Source organism: Sinohyriopsis cumingii, chromosome 1 (genome assembly GCF_028554795.1).
Source record: "Sinohyriopsis cumingii isolate HCF-2022 chromosome 1, ASM2855479v2, whole genome shotgun sequence".
NCBI classification, from domain to species: Eukaryota; Metazoa; Mollusca; class Bivalvia; order Unionida; family Unionidae; genus Sinohyriopsis; species Sinohyriopsis cumingii.
The window spans coordinates 141,234,954-141,255,587 of NC_142961.1; the positions used below are offsets into that span (position 1 = coordinate 141,234,954).

At 34.0% G+C, this 20,634-nt stretch overlaps 1 protein-coding gene across 2 annotated transcripts in view; it reads left to right on the forward strand.

The window, feature by feature from the left end:
• Positions 1-980: 980 nt before the first annotated feature.
• Positions 981-20,634, forward strand: part of LOC149808028 (ras-related protein Rab-3) — a 118,976-nt gene continuing 99,322 nt past the window's right edge. Inside the window, exon 1 of one of the 2 annotated variants that reach the window (XM_089972777.1) lies at positions 981-1,127. Coding sequence is in view for 1 of the 2 variants with exons in the window: in XM_089972760.1 (XP_089828886.1) it covers positions 13,364-13,387 (24 nt within the window). In the remaining variant the exon portion in view is untranslated. Of the gene's footprint in view, positions 1,128-13,006; positions 13,388-20,634 lie in introns of those variants that run through there. The other variant, XM_089972760.1, reaches the window with a different exon arrangement.

The following is a 20,634-nucleotide window of genomic DNA, read 5'->3' on the forward strand; positions in this document are numbered from 1 at the left end:
TCTAACGCTGCAGAGTCGACGGTGGAGGGCATGTTTATTAGGTTGGAGAAGTGTTCATTCACATTTCGGTGATACTCTCTTTAATTTAAAAGCATGCTCCTGACATTGAAAAATATTTTTTAAAGATATGTAAACTCTATGTTGTTCCATTGAATTTTCTATATCTGCTTATTTAAGATAAAATGCATTACTAATTTTACGAACAAAAACGTCTGAATTAAAAATACGTCACAGAAGTCCAGAAAAGGATTTTTCTTCTTTTTTTTTCCTGATAAGATAATAAGAGAATAAAAATTCGTTATAGTGGTGAAAAGAATAATAACGTCTATCCTTAACAATTGGTGTTATTATCGTCATTAACCGCTTCTTATGTTTACCCCCCACCCCTTACTGCACACGGGGCTTGTTATCGTTGCTTACAATTTACGCATTATACATGCACTATATACAATAACTATATAGTACATGTATAATAGGTATGCAGGGCCACGGAGTAAGGATTTGTGGGCCCTTGGAAAAATTCTCCAGTAAGCCCCTATGAATTACGGGCTAGTTGTCTTATCCTGTCCGCGGCTCTGTTTTTATGTTACGTTGTTCTCCTATCGTAAATTTCACCCCAAAATAGTTTGGTTACGTCAAGGACTTAAACATACATACATAAATACATACATACATACATACCACAGGAGTCTGACGTTTTATCAATAAAGTACGGTGAAATCTCTGACAACATGAAATCACCTTATCGGTAATAAAAATGAGGTGATTTCATGTTGTCAGAGATTTCGCAGTACTTTACTGATAAAACGTCAGACTCCTGTGATACATACATACATGCAAGCATGCATACATCCATCCATCCATCCATACATACACATGCATCAATAATCACAGTGACTATGTTATTCGTGCATGACTACATTCTCTTTATTACGGCTAGATATCCCATAAACACCGGTTAAGGTGAAAGTTATCCGGGTTCTTCAAGATCAATAAATGGGTCGATAGAATTTGTGAATGGCAGAATAATAGAGGTGCCACATCATATCCCAGATAACGAATTCCTGAATTTGCAAAGAAAAGTCCTTATTTAGCACATACATTACGTTAAAAAGAAAAAGACAAAGGTAAGTCTCAATAAACGATACTAATTAACATACGGGTACAAGCAAGAGGACCACAATTAGAATTTCACAAACTGCTCCCTAAAATCGTCAGCCGTGGGAATAAATTTTCATTTTAGCTATGCAGATGTTGTGGAGTGTAGCTTATTACCTAAATTAGAAATATAAAGTGGATATTATCAAAACTCATTTGTGTACATGCGTTGCACGTGTCCTCCTGCATCTTTTGCCGAGTATCGCCTATTGTCATCATGCTGCAAGCTGATAGAAGAATGAGTTTAGAAAGGACAAAATAATGGATTGTGAGTTGTTTTCAATTTCTGTTGCTACTTTTGAATATTAGTAGAAATTATAATAATGATGATGACGGTATTCGGTGAAAAATATTATGATAGTAGATGGTGAAAGTTCATGTGGTTCCTTTCCTTTTTATTTATTTAGAGACGGTTTAATGTTCTAGACATATCAAACAATAGTTTTTACAGAATACCAGATTCACTATTGAGATATATACAAGAGTCTTTAGAAATCATTTGTAGTTCCTCCAGCATGCTCAGGACTAGTCCTACAATGTAAGGCATCAATCCTGATATTTAAGTTTTGGGGTCGAGGTCTTACTGCCTTAAATAACAGCAATGTGTAGTGTGTTCTGATGCCAGCTAACACTGTAATGAGAAGTCAAATTTTCAGGAATATCTCACACACTTGGTAGCCCATATAGATGATTTTCTGCAAATTAAAAGTCATAATGTTTTAGTCAGACTTTACTTACTCTGATGTCTTTTTTCTAATAATTAAAATTCTTGCACAAGCAAATGGACCTATTTTCAAGTTCATTTCACTTGCCTGGAATGCTGAAATTAGATTAAATTGAAACATGTTTCTTAAACAAAATGAATAAAAAATATATTAATATTGAAGAAAGTGTTTCAGTAGCTTCGTTTTGTTCAATATTCTTGTCATCAGTTTAACTGATTTCAACATTCACAGCTTACATTGTAGGACTCACAGGACATTCAGATGGTTGTCTTGGACCTTGACTGTTCTTAGATTGAACATCTTGTGGACTCTTGGTAACTCAAGTCAATGAGCTTAAATTTTCAGAAACAGAATTCTCATGATATATTTTTTCCCTGACAGTTTATAAGGATTAAAAAACAATCAGGTACTTTTTATTTTGGATGCATGACAATTGCAAGAGCTGATTCTTCAGTATGCAAGTTTTTTTTGCTGGCAAAATCTCACATTTATTAGATACATTTAAACAAAGCAAGTATCAATTGTTTGCAAGCTATAAAATAATATCAAGTGATTGTAAAGCGGTTAGGTGAATCTGTATAAGTAAGAACTTGGCACACAAGGAGATGCTTGTTATGATTGTAGGTTTTAAACTGTGTAACAGAAAGGAGTGAAACAAACAAGTTGAAAACTTAAAAATAATTTTTTTCCTCTATTTTTCTCTAAATTACAAAGTGAAACTTTAAGAGACATAGTGTTGTGAATGAAATCCCAAATAATCCGAAATGTCTTATCACAAGTCCAAAAGTATTGAATGTTCAGAATGAATTCCAGTAGTCTTGAATGTCCTGAAGTCTCATAGTGATAAAATCCAGAATGACCTTGAATAAGTTCTCAGTAATGCCAAAGTAATTTTATTCCAAAAGTCAATGAGTACTTTGAAATTGCAATGAATAATTTAAATTAACAGTTCCTCTCAAATTATATCTGAACACAGCTGTAACTGATTCAACAGGCTGATCATAAAACAGCAAAGAATAATTATTTACCATTCCTATTTATGTACTTATGATGCAACAGATTGCTCTGAAAAACCCAAATTTCCTATGGAAAATTCCATCAAATGGTAAGCAAGTTGTTATGTATGTTCAATTTGCATTGGATTTTTTTATTTCATTAATTGCAGTGGGTTATATAATGTTGTATTTTGTAGCTGACCTTGTCCAAAATTCAAGTTCATTTTCTAGCTGACATGAATCATTGATTTTTTTTAAAATTCTGTAAACACTTAATACATAGCTAATATTCTCTAAGAGCATGGGTTTAATATTGGGATCATTATTAATACATGTATAAGTAAACATATTTCTCTTGGTCTGAATAAAGGACATCGTGTTTTCCATATTCTTTGTTATAATGTTAGATCAAACATTCTGATTATAACTAAGATTTTATCTTGTAAACATTTTGAACCTTCCAGAATGAAATTTTCCATTAGGTATTTTTTAAAATAGAAAATGTTAATTGTGACCTGAGGTCAAATAGAGGTTTAATATAATCTTGTTTTTCTAGAAATTATTCATTCATGCTGTAAGATCTGAGCAGAATCATTTGTATTATTGCTGCGTCCAGTATTTAATTTGTACTGGGATTTTTTTATTCAAATTATTTATTTCCAGTTATTCTTCTCTGGAAATACAAAGTGCTGAAAACAACACTTTTGGAAATAGAGATTTTGATTTATAATGAAATATCAAATAAGGATTTATTCTTGGATGATTCAGTTACTGTGATTCAACAAAAGTCACCACAGGTGCATAAAACTTTTCAGCATTCGATTTATTTTAGAATGCCACTAAAGTTTGTTCAGAACTATAATTAGTAGGACTTGTGTTAGAAATTGTAGGATTATTGGGATTTATTTTGCAATACTGTAAGTTCTTTTTTCCATTTTTCACTTTATATTATAGGGGAAAAAATATATTTTGAAGTTCAAAAATATTGTTGTTTCTCACTTTTTTTCTGTTACTTAGTTTAAAACCATGTTTTTGTAATTAAGTTCACTTCCAGAACATTCTAAGCTCATAAACAAGGTAATGCCTTGAACTCAAATTTTAGTAATTAACTATAAAAAATGACAAATGTCAGGCAGGCAGAATATCTACTCAGTCATGGACAAAAGTCAATCACATAATATAAATTAAATATACGTAACAGACATTAAGACACCTGTCAATCTATTGCAATGCCCAGTGATCAATTTGATCACAAGACTAATTTCATGTGTGCATGCTTTGACACCTCTTTTTGATAGCTTCCCTCAGTACAGTTTTCATATATAATGACTTATTCATTGTTTGGAACACTTGCATTTGATCATATATCTTATTTAGAAAAATTATGCCAAGTTTCTGGGATTTATTTTGCTTATCAGAGGAATGAGAGCTCCCTTGTTGATCTTCATAAATTGTCATAAAATCAGCAGTTTTTTTGTGTCATGTGTAGATATACTTTTGTTTTCAAGTGATCATCATATGTGTACTTTCTGATGGCAACTTTACATAATTGCTTTGGTGCTAAGTGCAAGGCTGCAGGTGAGCTGAATTCTCGCAAGACTGATTGACAGAAACTAGTGGAAGTTGATAAAGAAAACAGAATGTCAAGGAGACTGAGATTTGTAGAATGAATCATGTGCATTTCCTTGGGCTGAAAAACAAAAAAATAATGGAACATTATTAATTTTATGCACATGTTATTGTGACTGTGGAAGGAAGAATGCAATGGCAACCCAAGGGGCTCTGAACTTTCAAAATGCAATATTTACTAGTGTTGGAGGAACCTGGAGTTGTTTCCATACGTTGTTTTAGCTGAGAGTTGCTGATTTCACCTGTAACATTCATGGCTTTGAGTGGGGTTTCTCATCGTGTAATTGCATCAAGACGTAGGGGTCTGGATGTTTAAGACAAGAAACTATGCTGAAATTGTTGATGGTGATGTTGAAAGGTCCAGAATTTAAGGACTTTGATCCTAAACCAAAACTGTTAAGAAATTTTTGTTAAAGTTTGTGTAAGAAAGGAGTGAATGTAAAGATAAAATTAAAAAAGTGTGTGGAATATGGTCATTTCAGTATCTTGACAAATTTATTGATCTGAAATGGAATGAAGCTAATTAAGTAAATTAATATAAAAAGATGGTATAATGACTTCCTTGACTCCTTCCAGCTGCACAACATTAATGAATGGGATTGTGTTGTAATTGTATGGTTTTAATGTCAGAAACAATATTGGTTATCAATGGCTTTTTTCATTTGTTTACTAAAGAAATAATCATTTAGGTTTGTGGTGTTTTAGCTATAGGTGGCCTGTTTTAAAATTTGGTTACAGAGAGCTTTAATATTTCTTGCAAATCGTGATGTAAGTACCCTAGAATTGCATCAGACAAAATCAGTGGTAAAATATGTGGACGTTTTAAGATAATGTCAACCAAAAGAGGTGTTCCAGTGTAAACCAGATTGAATGTCACATGCTATGATGTCACAACGAAAACGCTACATATTGGGGAAAAACTTGGCTTAACACTAGTTTTCTTATTTAGTTTAGTGTCTCTTTGCCATTGTAAAAGTTCATAGTAATCAAAAAAATTTCATCAGGAAGTTTTGTGATGACAGCTAAGGTACATATCTTTAAGCAGTCAGGAATGAACGGATCAAAAGTCTTCAAATATTGACCTAATAGTGTTGGACTACTCTTTTTAAAAAAAAAATACATATATGATTATAAGGTATATGTTTTGAATAGTATATAAAACAGTTTTATGTTGCATTAAGAAAAAGACCTGGGTCTATCAGCTTGTGAAGATCTTTTTAATTTCTTTGCAGTCAGATTTTCTGGCGCAGATTGCTGAGGTAGTTCCAATAATATCTAAATAAAGAGTTGTAGTCTTAGTATGAAATGGTGTACTGGGAGTTTCATGGCGCTGAAGGTCAAATTTGTAAATTTACTGATTACAGGAAATATCAAGAGTTGTGATAGATCATCAGCTGGAGCTGTCACCTAAATGTATCAAACAAGTCATGAAAAGTGGTAACATGTCTTAACTGATCCTTTGGTAACATGTCTTAACTGATCCTAGGCTTGATTGATCCTGTGGTGCTTGGAGACTTAGGCTTGATTGATCCTGGGTGCTTTGAGTCCTAAACTTGACTGATCCTATGACCAAAGAGATTTTTGTGCGTGGGGAAAAAGTAAAATATACAAGTTTGAATGGGCAGGAAATAACAGGATAGCAGCACTAATATCAGGTTTCTAACTAGCAATATGTTGGGTGGTGGAATTTGGAAAATATATGAATATCTGGGATGGATGTGGGTGAAGCAATGATAAATCTTGGCAGTCTGGGTGAGCATCGTAGAAAATAACAGAAGAGCACTGCCATTATCAGGTTTCAAACTATTACAAGCTGGGTGTGAGAGTTGGAAAGCATATCAATACCAGGTCAAGTTTTAGGGTTTCAGGAAGGCTTTGACAAGTCTAGGTAAACAGGTCAGCATCATGACCAATCTGGGTAATTGGGTCATATGTAATGCTGTTTCAACACCATTTAATTATGGTATTATCTATTGGGAAGGGGTTGTCCTTCATTTTGTAATGGTTAGCCAATCATATTCTGTATGTGGGAAAAAGGGGTGGGTGGGATTATGATATACATGTATGTATATATATATATATATATATATATATATATATATATATATATATATAGAGAGAGAGAGAGAGAGAGAGAGAGAGAGAGAGAGAGAGAGAACAAGTTTGAGATGTGAAATGGGAATTTAACAGAAAAACTTCATTAATGGACATTCAAGTTGTAGTCTGAAAAAGAAACAGACATACTGGTAGATAGAATACCTAATAGATATAATGGAGTGATAAATAGAAATTAGAGAGGTGGACAGAACTGTACAGTGTGATTTTTAGATATAAACCTTAGTTTGCAAGATGACTTATTTTTTTAATAAAATACTTTTATTCTCCCCTCACCCTGAAGTCAACAGTCAAGATCTAAAAGGTCAAATGTGGTAAAGATCCCAGCAGGACAGACAAATAAGACCTGATGGATTAGAGATCTTGTGGTGCTTTGAGTCCTAGGCTTGATTGATCCTGTGGTGCTTGGAGTCCTAGGCCTGATTGATCCCATGGTGCTTTGAGTCCTAGGCCTGATTGATCCTGTGGTGCTTTGAGTCCTAGGCTTGATTGATCCTGTGGTGCTTGGAGTCCTACAATTGTTAGTCCATGTCTTAATGCAGATGTAGTTATTAAAGATCAACCTGTTAATCAATTGAGCACAAACAAATATCAGGTACAATGAAACCTGTCTTAGTGAACACCTTAATATTGATGATACTTTCCTATAGGGAATAACATAAAGTTTAGGTACATAATTTCCTCTTTTAAGGACACCTGCCTATAAAGGACAACAATAAGTTTACATACATATTTTTTGTATCTATTTTAAAACAAATAAGATGGCTCATTAGATCCATGTTGAGTATGTGTAAAATCAGTTTTATGGTGGTTTGATTTAATGTGTTATGGCACAGCAATGCAAGTAGGTTATTTAGGTGGGTTGATTTAATGTGTTATGGCACAGCAATGCAAGTAGGTTATTTAGGTGGGTTGATTTAATGTGTTATGGCACAGCAATGCAAGTAGGTTATTTAGGTGGGTTGATTTAATGTGTTATGGCACAGCAATGCAAGTAGGTTATTTAATGCTGAGAAGCAATTGTAGTAAAGTACCTTGCCCAAGAACTCGCCATGGTAGCCTTCCAAGATGATCTGATGGTAGGAATTTTAACCTTCTTTCATGAACTAATATTGCCAAAAGTACAGCACCTTTCCTCATTATAAGGGTGTCCCTTATTAAAGGTTGGTATAGTCATGGATCCCATTTGATTATTTATTATTAATAATACCATCTCTAAAATTCCACATTTTAATGTGACCACCTCTGTATCACAGTCCACTTTATTATAGTGAGAGAGTACTGTATCACTCTGTCCTTAGATTTGTCTTGTCCAGATGTCAGTCAAAGTTATGATATTGAAGCTGCACCAACTGACAGATCAGGATCCACACAGAAATGATAGAATGAATAGTATAAACCCTGCTCTATCAGCATTGTGTCACAGCAGGTCTGGGTCTGTTTGGTTGGTTTGCAAATGGATGAGCATTATGTGTGAGAAAATAAAGTGTGTGACAGTATGATCATATTAAGTGTGTACAGTCCATACAGTGAACCTCTCAAGACCAAAAGCCCTTGTTTTGTCCAAAATTAAAATTTCAGGTTTTAGGTTCTTGGTTGGTTAGTTGGGTGGTTATTAACAACACTTTGATTGAGACCTAATCCAATCCATCCTCTTACACAGAAATACAAATAAATATCTTTTGAGATAATAATAATGATGCAGTCCCATGCCCTTAAGTCTGTAGGAACACCTAGATTAAGTACAGTGTTATTTTTTTTTACTTTGATTTTATGTACATCTTTTGTAGCTAAAGATGAGGTGGGCATGACAAAACTTATAATATATCTGGTGTCAATGATAATTGGGTTAATTGTATTTTTTTATACGTGTTTGGGTTTTAATTAATTTTCAATGTCCTTGAGGATGTCCTTGGGCTTTTTGAAGACTATTGATAGGCCTCTTGTTTGATTAAATTTCAGTTTTTGGAGGTCGATTTCACTTTAAATTTAACTTTGGGTATTATTTTGTGGCTGTTAATGTATAGGGATACCAGTTTACTGACTTAAAATTTATTGAAATTAAATAAGAAAAATTCTTTACCAGCAACAATGATTTTATTTCAAGGGATTTTGGTTTACTGAAATTTTGGCCTTGAGAGGTATCAATATTTCCATTTATTAATTGGTCTATCCATATACATACATGGTTCATATAAAGAAATTTGCATTTGAAGTCTTCATTTTCAGTAACTTGAATATTCATTATTGTATGGTGCTGGTCTTTAATGATCATTGAGCAGAATGTTATGGAAAAAAAAATAAAATTGAAAACATAAGAGGTTACCATATAATTGTGTAGTGTTGTCAGATTATCACTTTCAATGCCAGTGGTCAGAACATCCATTTCCGTCAGGTCAAGGTCAACCTCGGAAGTAGTTGTAGCTATACACATCAGTTTGATGTGTCTGGTGATTTTCCTTTGGCAGAGAGCATTGCATGACAGGAAAGGCTGAGATAGTTCCGAATGTGCCATAATGTTCCTTGTGAACAAAGGTAGTTCAAAATATAGTTCTCAATGGCTATGAATTACATAGGAAGTTTCTTTCAAGACTTGACAGAAAAGGCAGTGTATTCTGATTGAATGCAAGTTTCTCATTTGCAGGTGTGAGAATATAAGCAATGTTTTTGAGGTGAACCATGGGCAGAAGAATGTTCTAATCATGTGAGGGTTTAAACTTGGCAATATTGTCTCTCTCTGAAAGGCAATATATAGATTTGCATTTTGTTTCCTGGTGGCAGCATCAGCAGTTTTAGAATAATTCCCGGGAGCTGTGAATGTGGGCTAATTTATTGGATAGGTTTCATTTGTATTTAGGTAATATATACATAATTGTGGTGGCTACAAAAATAAATTAACAGAAAGTTCTGAGAACGCAATTAGCAGTTCTGTTTACATAGATACAGCGAATTTCATTATGAAATCGAGTGAGCATTTCAATCAAAATTGTCTGGCATTTCTACATAACCTGATCTGGTTGTGGGTGACTCTCCAGATTCAACACAGCTACATGTAATATTTTGGGGTTGACTTGTTGCCATCCGGCTTCTTCACATATTGCTGCCATTCTCTCTTGTGTCCAGCCGCTTACTGGTTAATTGTTATTCCAGTTGTCTCTCCTACATTTAGCTGTGGAAGCTATTTCCTTTTAAAAATAAACTAAATGAAAACTAAATATTCTGTTGGGTCATAACCTCCTGAACAGAATACACTCCTGTCTCTTGTTACACATCAGAAACATTATGCAATTCGCAACAGATACTTAACTGCTTATATGGTTTCAGGTCACAACCTTGCATTCCATACTTTATTTGTGAGTACAGGAAACTTAATGTAATTCTCTTGCAGAACTAATTAACATCACCACTTGATCAATAACAAAGTCTGCTCTCACTTAATAACAATTGAACAATTAAACCCCTGCTGTGTGAACTATTAATCACTATCTTGACTAATGTTGGACACATGCACACAAATGGCTATGATAAATAGTCATGTCCTGCCATGCTGCTTTATGTTAATACAACTGTTTCATTAGTTAAAAGAATTCACATCTTAGTTATGCAAATAGATCAAATGAAATTCACTTCTTGTCATAACTACATTATTTGCTATCTAACATTTCTTTGGCAAAAACATCCTACAAACCTAATAATAATCACTTCTAAGCATACATGATTCATGTGGCATTCAAACAAATAAATTGAAACAATTATCTTAAGACTCATATCAATGAAAAATAATGTATGAAATTAAGACATTGTGCCTTCTGCTTTGAGGTTCACTTCTATTTTTCCACTTAGTGGAATTGTCTCTTTACACTCCTGGTTACATGTCTCTCAGGACTTCCTACTACATGTCCCTTGGACAATTGTTACAAGGGAGTACTTCTTACTACCCATGGAGCCCAGACCTTTTATGCCTAATGCAAAAACTTTGACTATTTTTGTGGTGTAGACATTTATAAAATATGAGACTTTGCCTGGGAAACCCATTCCAGGTGACTAACTTGTCCAAACAGAATTTAAGTTTATCAAACTGCCATTACTAACAGACGTTCCTTCAGAGTTGGAAAATTTTACATTTGTTCCCGCTTCCCTTAATAAACTGATCTGTGCAAAATGTCAACTAATGACAAATATTTCAGCAAGTACATTGTTTTGCAACATTTCAACCCATGGCATTTTCTATAAACAAAGCAAGAGCTTTACCCATTGACCAGTTTTGCCAGACAGTTATCAAACAGGACCCTCATTAAGCATCAATCAAGTTGGTTCCAGATGTATTAAAGAGTCAGCATCATTTAAACATGACACAGATTCAACCTGGTGCAAAATCACATGCATTAATCTATTATTGTGATGTGTTACAAATGAGGCTGGCAAAATTCTCAGATATCTGCAAAATTCACACTGTTACATTAATGTTACTACATTTAATGAATAATGAAATGGGATTGATTAGCATTCTTGCTTTATGAAAGAAATGGGGCTGCCTTATACTTAGGTATTTTATACATGATGTTACTGTTAACTAATGCAATGTGACCCATGACCATTCCTGTTTATGAAAGGGACTGCCTTATACTGAGGTATTTTTTACATAATGTTACAATTAAATAAATAAATGGGACCTGCGACCATTGATGTTTTATTAAAGGGACTCCTTATACTGGGGTATTGTATATATAATACTGTTAAATAATGAAATCTGGCCTATTACCAATGATGCCTTATGAAAGGGACTACTTTATACTGATGTATATATAATTTTACTATTAAATAATGAAATTTGACCTATGATCATTGATGCTTTATGAAAGGGACTCCCTTATTCAGAGGTATTGTATTCACAATGTTAATATTAAATAATGAAATGTGACCCATGACCATTGCAGCTTTATGAAAGGGCCTCCCTTATACTGAGGTGTCTTATAGTGAGGGAGTATTGTATATTCTACACCAGTAGCTGTATTCAACTAAAACATAGGGACAGTGTAACTGTAAGTGCATTTCTTGAATGCTTTATACAAGGAGTTCCTGTGATGCTTGCATACACAGAAAAATGTATTGCCATGACATGATTCACAAGTGGAAAAACATTCCAGAATCTTTGTAGTTTATGCTGAACATGTACATTTGTTAATATGACTGCTTTTTAAATTGGCAAATGTTTTATTTTCTGTGCTTAAATTCTTTTAACTATTAACACCCTGAATAATGTATGCAGGTACTTTGAAAAATGCAGTGGACATGTATAGTGCTATTTTGAGGCATTGTGTGTGGTTTGGGAATCAGTGCCATAGCCTTGGCCAGGCAGCAGATGAGGTAAAAAGCCACGCAGCAAAAAATGTTAAATTTGAGTCACCTGTAAAAGGCAAGATAGGACATGTTACAGGTATATGACTTTGTAGGCTGTTAATTGACAACACTGCTTTTGATTGTGATACCCATTTCATCAAGGTCTGATATGAATGCAGTGTATACAGGGTACCATTTTAAATTTTGGAGAAAAAAAATACTTCACCAATTACAAATGCTAAAGGTCAGTTATTTTGAGCAGGCCAATAAATGCTAATTTCATTTAGAAGGTTACAATTACTAGACCATACTGAAACTGACTATAGTGGAGGATGCTACATCAAGCCAAGAGGCTTAATGCCTATTGTCATTGTTTAATAGAAACCATGTGCTTGAAATCAATAATGATCAGTGTTCCAGTATACACCTCTGTGAAGAGCCAGCTTACATATATACATATTATTGAACAGCAATTTTAGAGATATATACCTTAGTAAATAGCCATATCAGAGATGGACACCTTAGTAAATAGCCATACCAGAGATGGACACCTTAGTAAATAGCCATATCAGAGATATACACATTAGTGAATAGCCATATCAGAGATATACACATTAGTGAATAGCCATATCATAGATAGACACCTTGGTGAATAGCCATATCAGAGATAGACACCTTGGTGAATAGCCATGTCAGAGATAGACACCTTGGTGAATATCCAATTAAGAGATAAGCATCTTAGTAAACAACTTAAAAACAGATATACATGCTGTCATCATGTATCCCATATATGCAGCAATATGTACATTCATCTATGAACAGCAAAACTCGAATGTGTCATTGTATATTTACTGGCAGCTGCAGTTGGTTTAATGACCATTGGGTGCTATAATTGGATAACCTGAGTATTAATACTAACTAAAGCATTGTTTGCTTTATGAACCTTTTTTTTGTATGCAGGCAGGTCTTATTGATTATCAGCCTCTGGAATTTTCACTTTGTCCAATAGGATGAGAGTTCAAATTATTTGGTGGCATGATTTGTTTATATAACATTGCCTGTATGGAGCTTTTGATGAATTCTTTATCCAAGGCAAATTACTGATGTTTCTGGTTGAAAGCACTTTGGATATAGTTAAGTCTAATTGATTGGAAGTTATCATCTGACTCTATATGTTTGTGGAAATTTGTCACAGTACCATTGATACAACAGTTGAATTGCCAGGGGTAGTTACATCTATGTGTACATTTGCTTACACAGCATTGATTTTAGACTGGACTAGGGTTCTTCATTATACTAGCTGCATATCAGGAGAAGACTGGTATTAAGCCATTTAATTTGGGCAGGTGCTTCAGATATTTTCTTTTCTACCAGTTTTATTTGGAGCCAGGATATTTCGACATGAGGTCAGATGGAATGGTGCAGGTAATATATTAGTGATACATAAAATGATGCACATCTATGATCAAACTTTGTCAAATGATGCACATCTATGATCAAACTTTGTCTATTTATACCAGTCTGTAAACAGCACTAAGAGCCAGTCTTTATCGCTGCATAATGCTCTGACAGGCCGCAATTCATGCTGTTATTTTTACATATGAATTAAAGTGAAGGTTCTATACCCTAATATGTTTGTTTGGTTTGGTGTTTTAAAGCAGAAAGATGTTTTGAAGGTTATATTGTACAAAGGGTTAGTAGAGCATAATGCACACCGAAGTTGTCTGATGTGATAGGAGGTATTCAACTGGAAACTTTGTAATAACAAGTCCATTACCTTAAACACTGTCAGTTGTCAGTTGGATGTGTGTTCTTTGGTTCATAATAGAACTTTTAGTGTTTTACTGGATATATCATGCAGGGGAAATGAACCCCCAAGTGCCATTCCCAGGACAAACTATGGCAGCTGACTGGTTGGTTTGTTAGACTTGGTTTTGCTGGCATATCACTCAGCAGTATATTTGGGTCTGCACTGTTTGTAGTTGGTTGTACATTTGGTTAAATTTGGGTCTGCACTGTTTGTAGTTGGTTGTACATTTGGTTAAATATGGATCTACACTCTTTGTAGTTGGTTGTACATTTGTTTAAATATGGGTCTGCACTGTTTGTAGTTGGTTGTACATTTGGTTAAATATGGTACATAAAATGCTGAAGTAACAAAACCTAACACCATGAAGAGCCATTTCTTGTGTGTCAAATACTGGAAAAGTTGCATAGAAATGCAATATTTGAATACTCAAGTCATGCCCTCATTGTGTTCTTTATCTAAAATGTTGCTTGCAAACCATGTTTTATGAAGTTTGTTGTTGAATGTAAAACTTACTAGACTAGAATGGTCTTTTTTTGTCAAGTTTATTTGGACTGCATTGGTTATCAACAGTCAGTTATTTGTCATAATTGTTAGATGACAGTATTAAGTTTTTGTATTAGATCTATATTTCCCATTTCATCTTTGCTGTCATTAAATTTTAGAGATGTAAATTAAGCATGTATATGATATATCATATACCTGTACTATTATTGAGTTGATGATATTATTTCCTTAATTCTTTATTACTTATGTTAGGCACTCACCTGATCACAACATATAAAAAATTGGCATTGGTTATGCTGCATTTTCTAAAACTAGTTGTCATTGGAATGAACTGAATGGAATTTTTAGTGCAGGTGATTTTTCTAGACTGGCAGAGTCACGTGTTTTCTTTGTTCTCGTATGTAAAAGACAACTAATAAGGCTGGCTATGGAAGCTAGCTGTATTACTAGCAGTACTTCCACATTATATGGCTGTCTGTAGTGGCTAGCTTTATTAGTTGTAGTACACCCGTCCCACATTGTAAGACTGGTAGCTAGCTGTATTACTTGTAGTACACACCTCCCACATTGTAAAGCAAGCAGCATAACTGCAGAAATGCTTTCATCAGGCTATACATTTAGAAATCCTAAAGTATGAATGCACTAGAGTGCCATCAAATTTTATATTCTCAGCTGTCTGAAATTTGTCTTAAATTGATTTTAAAATGCAGTTATGGATATTTTGTTAGTGTCATACAGTATCCAGTAGGTTCAGGCTTTAGTTTAAACACTTTTATTGCCAGAAGTGAATACAGATTAAAATAGCAAATTGATTGAAAATAACTTTTATAACTTACTATTTCTTCTCTGTTACATAGATTCATATTGATATTGGAAAAATACACCTTAGAGCAGATGACACATGCTGCAGAAGACAGCATATGAGTTACATGTAGCACAGTGAATCTCATTTGGTAGGCCATTTCAGTCCTGGGGAGCAGCAAAACTAAATTAAGCCTTACCTGAACTTTTTTTTCTTCACTCAGGCAGTTATAAAATAATATGATGTGCAAGGCAGTACTCTTGTCGGAAGTGTGAGAAGGTTCATTATTGGGTATGGTTCATTATTGGTACAGTTCTTTATTGGGTATGGTTCATTATTGGTACAGTTCTTTATTGGGTATGGTTCATTATTGGTACAGTTCTTTATTGGGTATGGTTCATTATTGGTACAGTTCTTTATTGGGTATGGTTTATTATTGGTACAGTTCTTTATTGGGTATGGTTCATTATTGGTACAGTTCTTTATTGGGTACAGTTCTTTATTGGGTATGGTTCATTATTGGTACAGTTCTTTATTGGGTATGGTTTATTATTGGTACAGTTCTTTATTGGGTATGGTTCATTATTGGTACAGTTCTTTATTGGGTATGGTTTATTATTGGTACAGTTCTTTATTGGGTATGGTTCATTATTGGTACAGTTCTTTATTGGGTATGGTTTATTATTGGTACAGTTCTTTATTGGGTATGGTTCATTATTGGTACAGTTCTTTATTGGGTACAGTTCTTTATTGGGTATGGTTCATTATTGGTACAGTTCTTTATTGGGTATGGTTTATTATTGGTACAGTTCTTTATTGGGTATGGTTCATTATTGGTACAGTTCTTTATTGGGTATGGTTCATTATTGGTACAGTTCTTTATTGGGTATGGTTCATTATTGGTACAGTTCTTTATTGGGTATGGTTCATTATTGGTACAGTTCTTTATTGGGTATGGTTCATTATTGGTACAGTTCTTTATTGGGTATGGTTCATTATTGGTACAGTTCTTTATTGGGTATGGTTCATTATTGGTACAGTTCTTTATTGGGTATGGTTCATTATTGGTACAATTCATTATTGGGTTCAGTTCTTTATTGGGTACAGTTCTTTATTGGGTATGGTTCATTATCGATACAATTCATTATTGAGTACAGTTCTTTATTGGGTATGGTTCATTATTGGGTAGAGCTTTCTGAGAAAAAATATGTACAAATTTCATTATAGCTGGGGATGGCTTATCATCAAACAGCTTATTAGTATTATGGCGATACAGAAAGATGAGGTGGCTTGTCATCAAACAGCTTTTTACTATTATGGGATACAGAAAGATAAGATGGCTTATCATCAAACAGCTTTTTAGTATTATGGGATACAGAAAATTTGTATGGCTTGCCATCAGACAGCTTATTGGTATTATGGGATACAGAAACATGAGATGGCTTATAATCAAACAGCTAATTCATATTGTAGGATACATAAAGTTTGGATGGCTTATCATCAAACACTGATTATGAGTATTACGGGATGCAGAAAGTTGAGATTGCTTAGCATCAAAAACAGCTTAATAGTATTATGGGATACAGAAAGTTGAGATCAATTCTCATCAAACAGCTTATTAGTAGCATGAGATACAGAAAGTTGGAATGGCTTGTCAACAAACAGCATTTTAATATTATCAACTTATGGGATACAGAAAGTTGAGATCAATTAGCATCAGACAACTTATTAGTAGCATGAGATAGAGAAAGTTGGAATGGCTTGTTATGAAACAGCTTTTTAGTATTGTGAGATACAGAAAGATGAGATGGCTTATCATCAAACAGCTTATTGGTATTATGAGATACAGAAAGATGAGATGGCTTATCATGAAACATCTTTTAGAATTATGAGATACAGAAAGATAAGATGGCTTGTCATCAAATAGCTTTTTACTATTATGGGATACAGAAAGATAAGATGGCTTGTCATCAAATAGCTTTTTAGTATTATGGGATACAGAAAGATAAGATGGCTTGTCATCAAACAGCTTTTTACTATTATGGGATACAGAAAGATGAGATGGCCTATCATCAAACAGCTTTTTAGTATTATGGAATACAGAAAATTTGTATGGCTTGCCATCAAACAGCTTATTGGTATTATGCGATACAGAAACATGGCCTAATTGATATTGTGGGATACATAAAGTTTGGACGGTTTATCATCAAACAGATTATGAGTATTATGGGATGCAGAAAGTTGAGATTGCTTAGCATCAAAAACAGCTTAATAGTATTATGGGATACAGAAAGTTGAGATCAGTTCTCATCAAACAGCTTATTAGTAGCATGAGATACAGAAAGTTGGAATGGCTTGTCAACAAACAGCTTTTTAATATTATCAATTTATGGGATACAGAAAGTTGAGATCAGTTAGCATCAGACAATTTATTAGTAGCATGAGATAGAAAAAGTTGGAATGGCTTGTCATCAAACAGCTTTTTAGTATTATGAGATACAGAAAGATGAGATGGCTTATCATCAAACAGCTTTTAGTATTATGGGATACAGAAAGATGAGATGGCTTATCACACAGCTTTTAGTATTATGAGATACAGAAAGATGAGATGGCTTATCATCAAACAGCTTTTAGTATTATGGGATACAGAAAGATAAGATGGCTTATCATCAAACAACTTTTAGTATTACGAGATACAGAAAGATGAGATGGCTTATCATCAAACAGCTTTTAGTATTATGGGACACAGAAAGATAAGATGGCTTATCATCAAACAGCTTTTTAGTATTATGAGATACAGAAAGATGAGATGGCTTATCATCAAACAGCTTTTAGTATTATGAGATACAGAAAGATGAGATGGCTTATCATCAAATAGCTTTTAGTATTATGGTATACAGAAAGATGAGATGGCTTATCATCAAACAGCTTATTGGTATTATGGGATACAGAAAGATAAGATGGCTTATCATCAAACAGCTTATTGGTATTATGGGATACAGAAAAATGAGATGGCTTATCATCAAACAGCTTTTTACTATTATGGGATACAGAAAGATAAGATGGCTTATCATCAAACAGCTTATTGGTATTATGGGATACAGAAAGGTAAGATGGCTTATCATCAAACAGCTTATTGGTATTATGGGATACAGAAAAATGAGATGGCTTATCATCAAACAGCTTTTTAGTATTATGGAATACATAAAGTTTGGATGGCTTATCCTCAAACAGTTTATGAGTATTACGGGATAAAGAAAGTTGAGATTGCTTAGCAACAAAAACAGCTTATTAGTATTATTGGATACAGAAAGTTGAGATCAGTTATCATCAGACAGCTTATTAGTATTATCAATTTATGGGATACAGAAAGTTGGAATGGCTTGTCATCAGACAGCTTATTAGTATTATGGGATACATAAAGTTGGAATGGTTTGTCATCAAACAGCTTATTGGTATTATGGGATACATAAAGTTGGAATGGCTTGTCATCAAACAGCTTATTGGTATTATGGGATACATAAAGTTGGAATGGCTTGTCATCAAACAGCTTATTGGTATTATGGGATACAGAAAATTTGTATGGCTTGCCATCAAACAGCTTATACGTATTATGGGATGCAGAAAGTTCGAATGGCTTATCATCAAACAGCTTATTGGTATTATGGGATACAGCAAGATGAGATTGCTTGTCATCAAACAGCTTAGGTGGCGCTATACAGTTTCGCATTTTGCATAGGGTTAGGAATTTAAAGAAAAAGAATGTCCCCGGTTTTCCTCACTGGTTATACTGGCTATTTAAAAAAGACCTTGTATATCTTAGGTATAATGCAAAGAACCTTTAATTCCCTTTATTTTGGTGTATGATTGATGGGTGTACTATGGGTTATAGAGTATACAGCTTGGCCTTACTTCAAATGTGCACCTTTCAAAAAAGTGCTAGCTCTACTTGGTCATTTTCACTTCCTGAACTTCAGAGGTCAATTGTATAAAAAAGAGCCGATAACTTTTTTTACATTTTATATATTTGGTAATTCATTCATTGCACTTTCAGAAGCTGGTATTGTCAAGTCTGGCAAAATTCATTTTCCCTATTTTAATAGCTGCTATGTATAGTGTACTTTAGACTAATTCAGACTGATTTTTTAACACAAGGGAGCAGTCATTTTAGTTAGCAGTGTGCTTAAATCATGTAAAATTTCCAAAAGTACAATATCCAAAAGAAATATCATCCACATTACATTAATGTAGCATAGAGGTATGCAAACATTCTCTCCACTGTGCATGTTTTAAATGCGAACTACTTCACCTTACATACGTCACTCTCTCAAAAGTACATATTATCTGGTGAGCGCCACCATAAAGAAGATGTAGGTATTATTTTTTTATGATTTAATTATGTTTATATGGCTGAAACATTTAAGTCGCAAGCATCAAAACAATCCTTATGAATAATTCTCCTGCCTTTTTCCCCACAGAACAGTATTTATGAGTGTCAGAGTCTCTAACAAGTCCAGCCTACCCCCCCCCCATGATAAAAGTGAGCTATTTTAAGAATGCACATTACATTTTGTAAACATAGCAACCAATGTTATGCTGAATGATAGGAACATGAAACTAGCCAGAATTATTTCTGAGATATCAACAATGAATTTTACAATTAGAAAAGGGAGGTAACTCATCAGCTTCATAAAGGTCAAAGGTCAAAGTGTAAAATATTTGCCTATTGTTTAATATGGCAGAAGCGAATTCACTTTCTCATCATTTATTTTTTTATTTCATTGCAAATAAATGAAAAGAAACATTTTCACCATATATTTCTGTCACTTATTGCAACAGTTTTAAATTTAAGTTGACTCTATTCCTATATTCTAAGTCTTCTAATTTCCCCATAATTAAGGTCACTACTCACACAAACATACCTCATGGCAAATTATGTAAGCAAGAGAAAAATGATCATAATTAGCTTATTTTCATGCTTAAATGCAATATGAATGTACCATTTTATTCAGAACATCATACATAATTATATGAAAATAAAAAAATAATTGCAAACATTTTTTTATTTTCTTTAAGGTGGCGCTATACAGTTTTGCATTTTGCATAGGGTTAGGAATTTAAAGAAAAAGAATGTCCCCGGTTTTCCTCACTGGTTATACTGGCTATTTAAAAGAGACCTTGTATATCTTAGGTATAATGCAAAGAACCTTTAATTCCCTTTATTTTGGGGGGCCCCGAGTGGCCGAGTGGTCTAAAGCGCTCACCGTTACGGATCACTGCCATCTCACCTCTGTCTGCGTCGGTTCGAGTCTCGGATTCGGCTAATGTGGTTATGTGAGAAAGCTTGCCAGTAGCTTCTCGTGGGTCGGTGGTTCTTTCCGGGGTTTTTCCGGGTTCTTCCTCCACCATTAATACTGGCCGCCATGTATAGCCTATCTTGTGCTGAAAAATGGCGTTAAACCCTACAACAACAACAACAACCCTTTATTTTGGTGTATGATTGATGGGTGTACTATGGGTTATAGAGTATACAGCTTGGCCTTACTTCAAATGTGC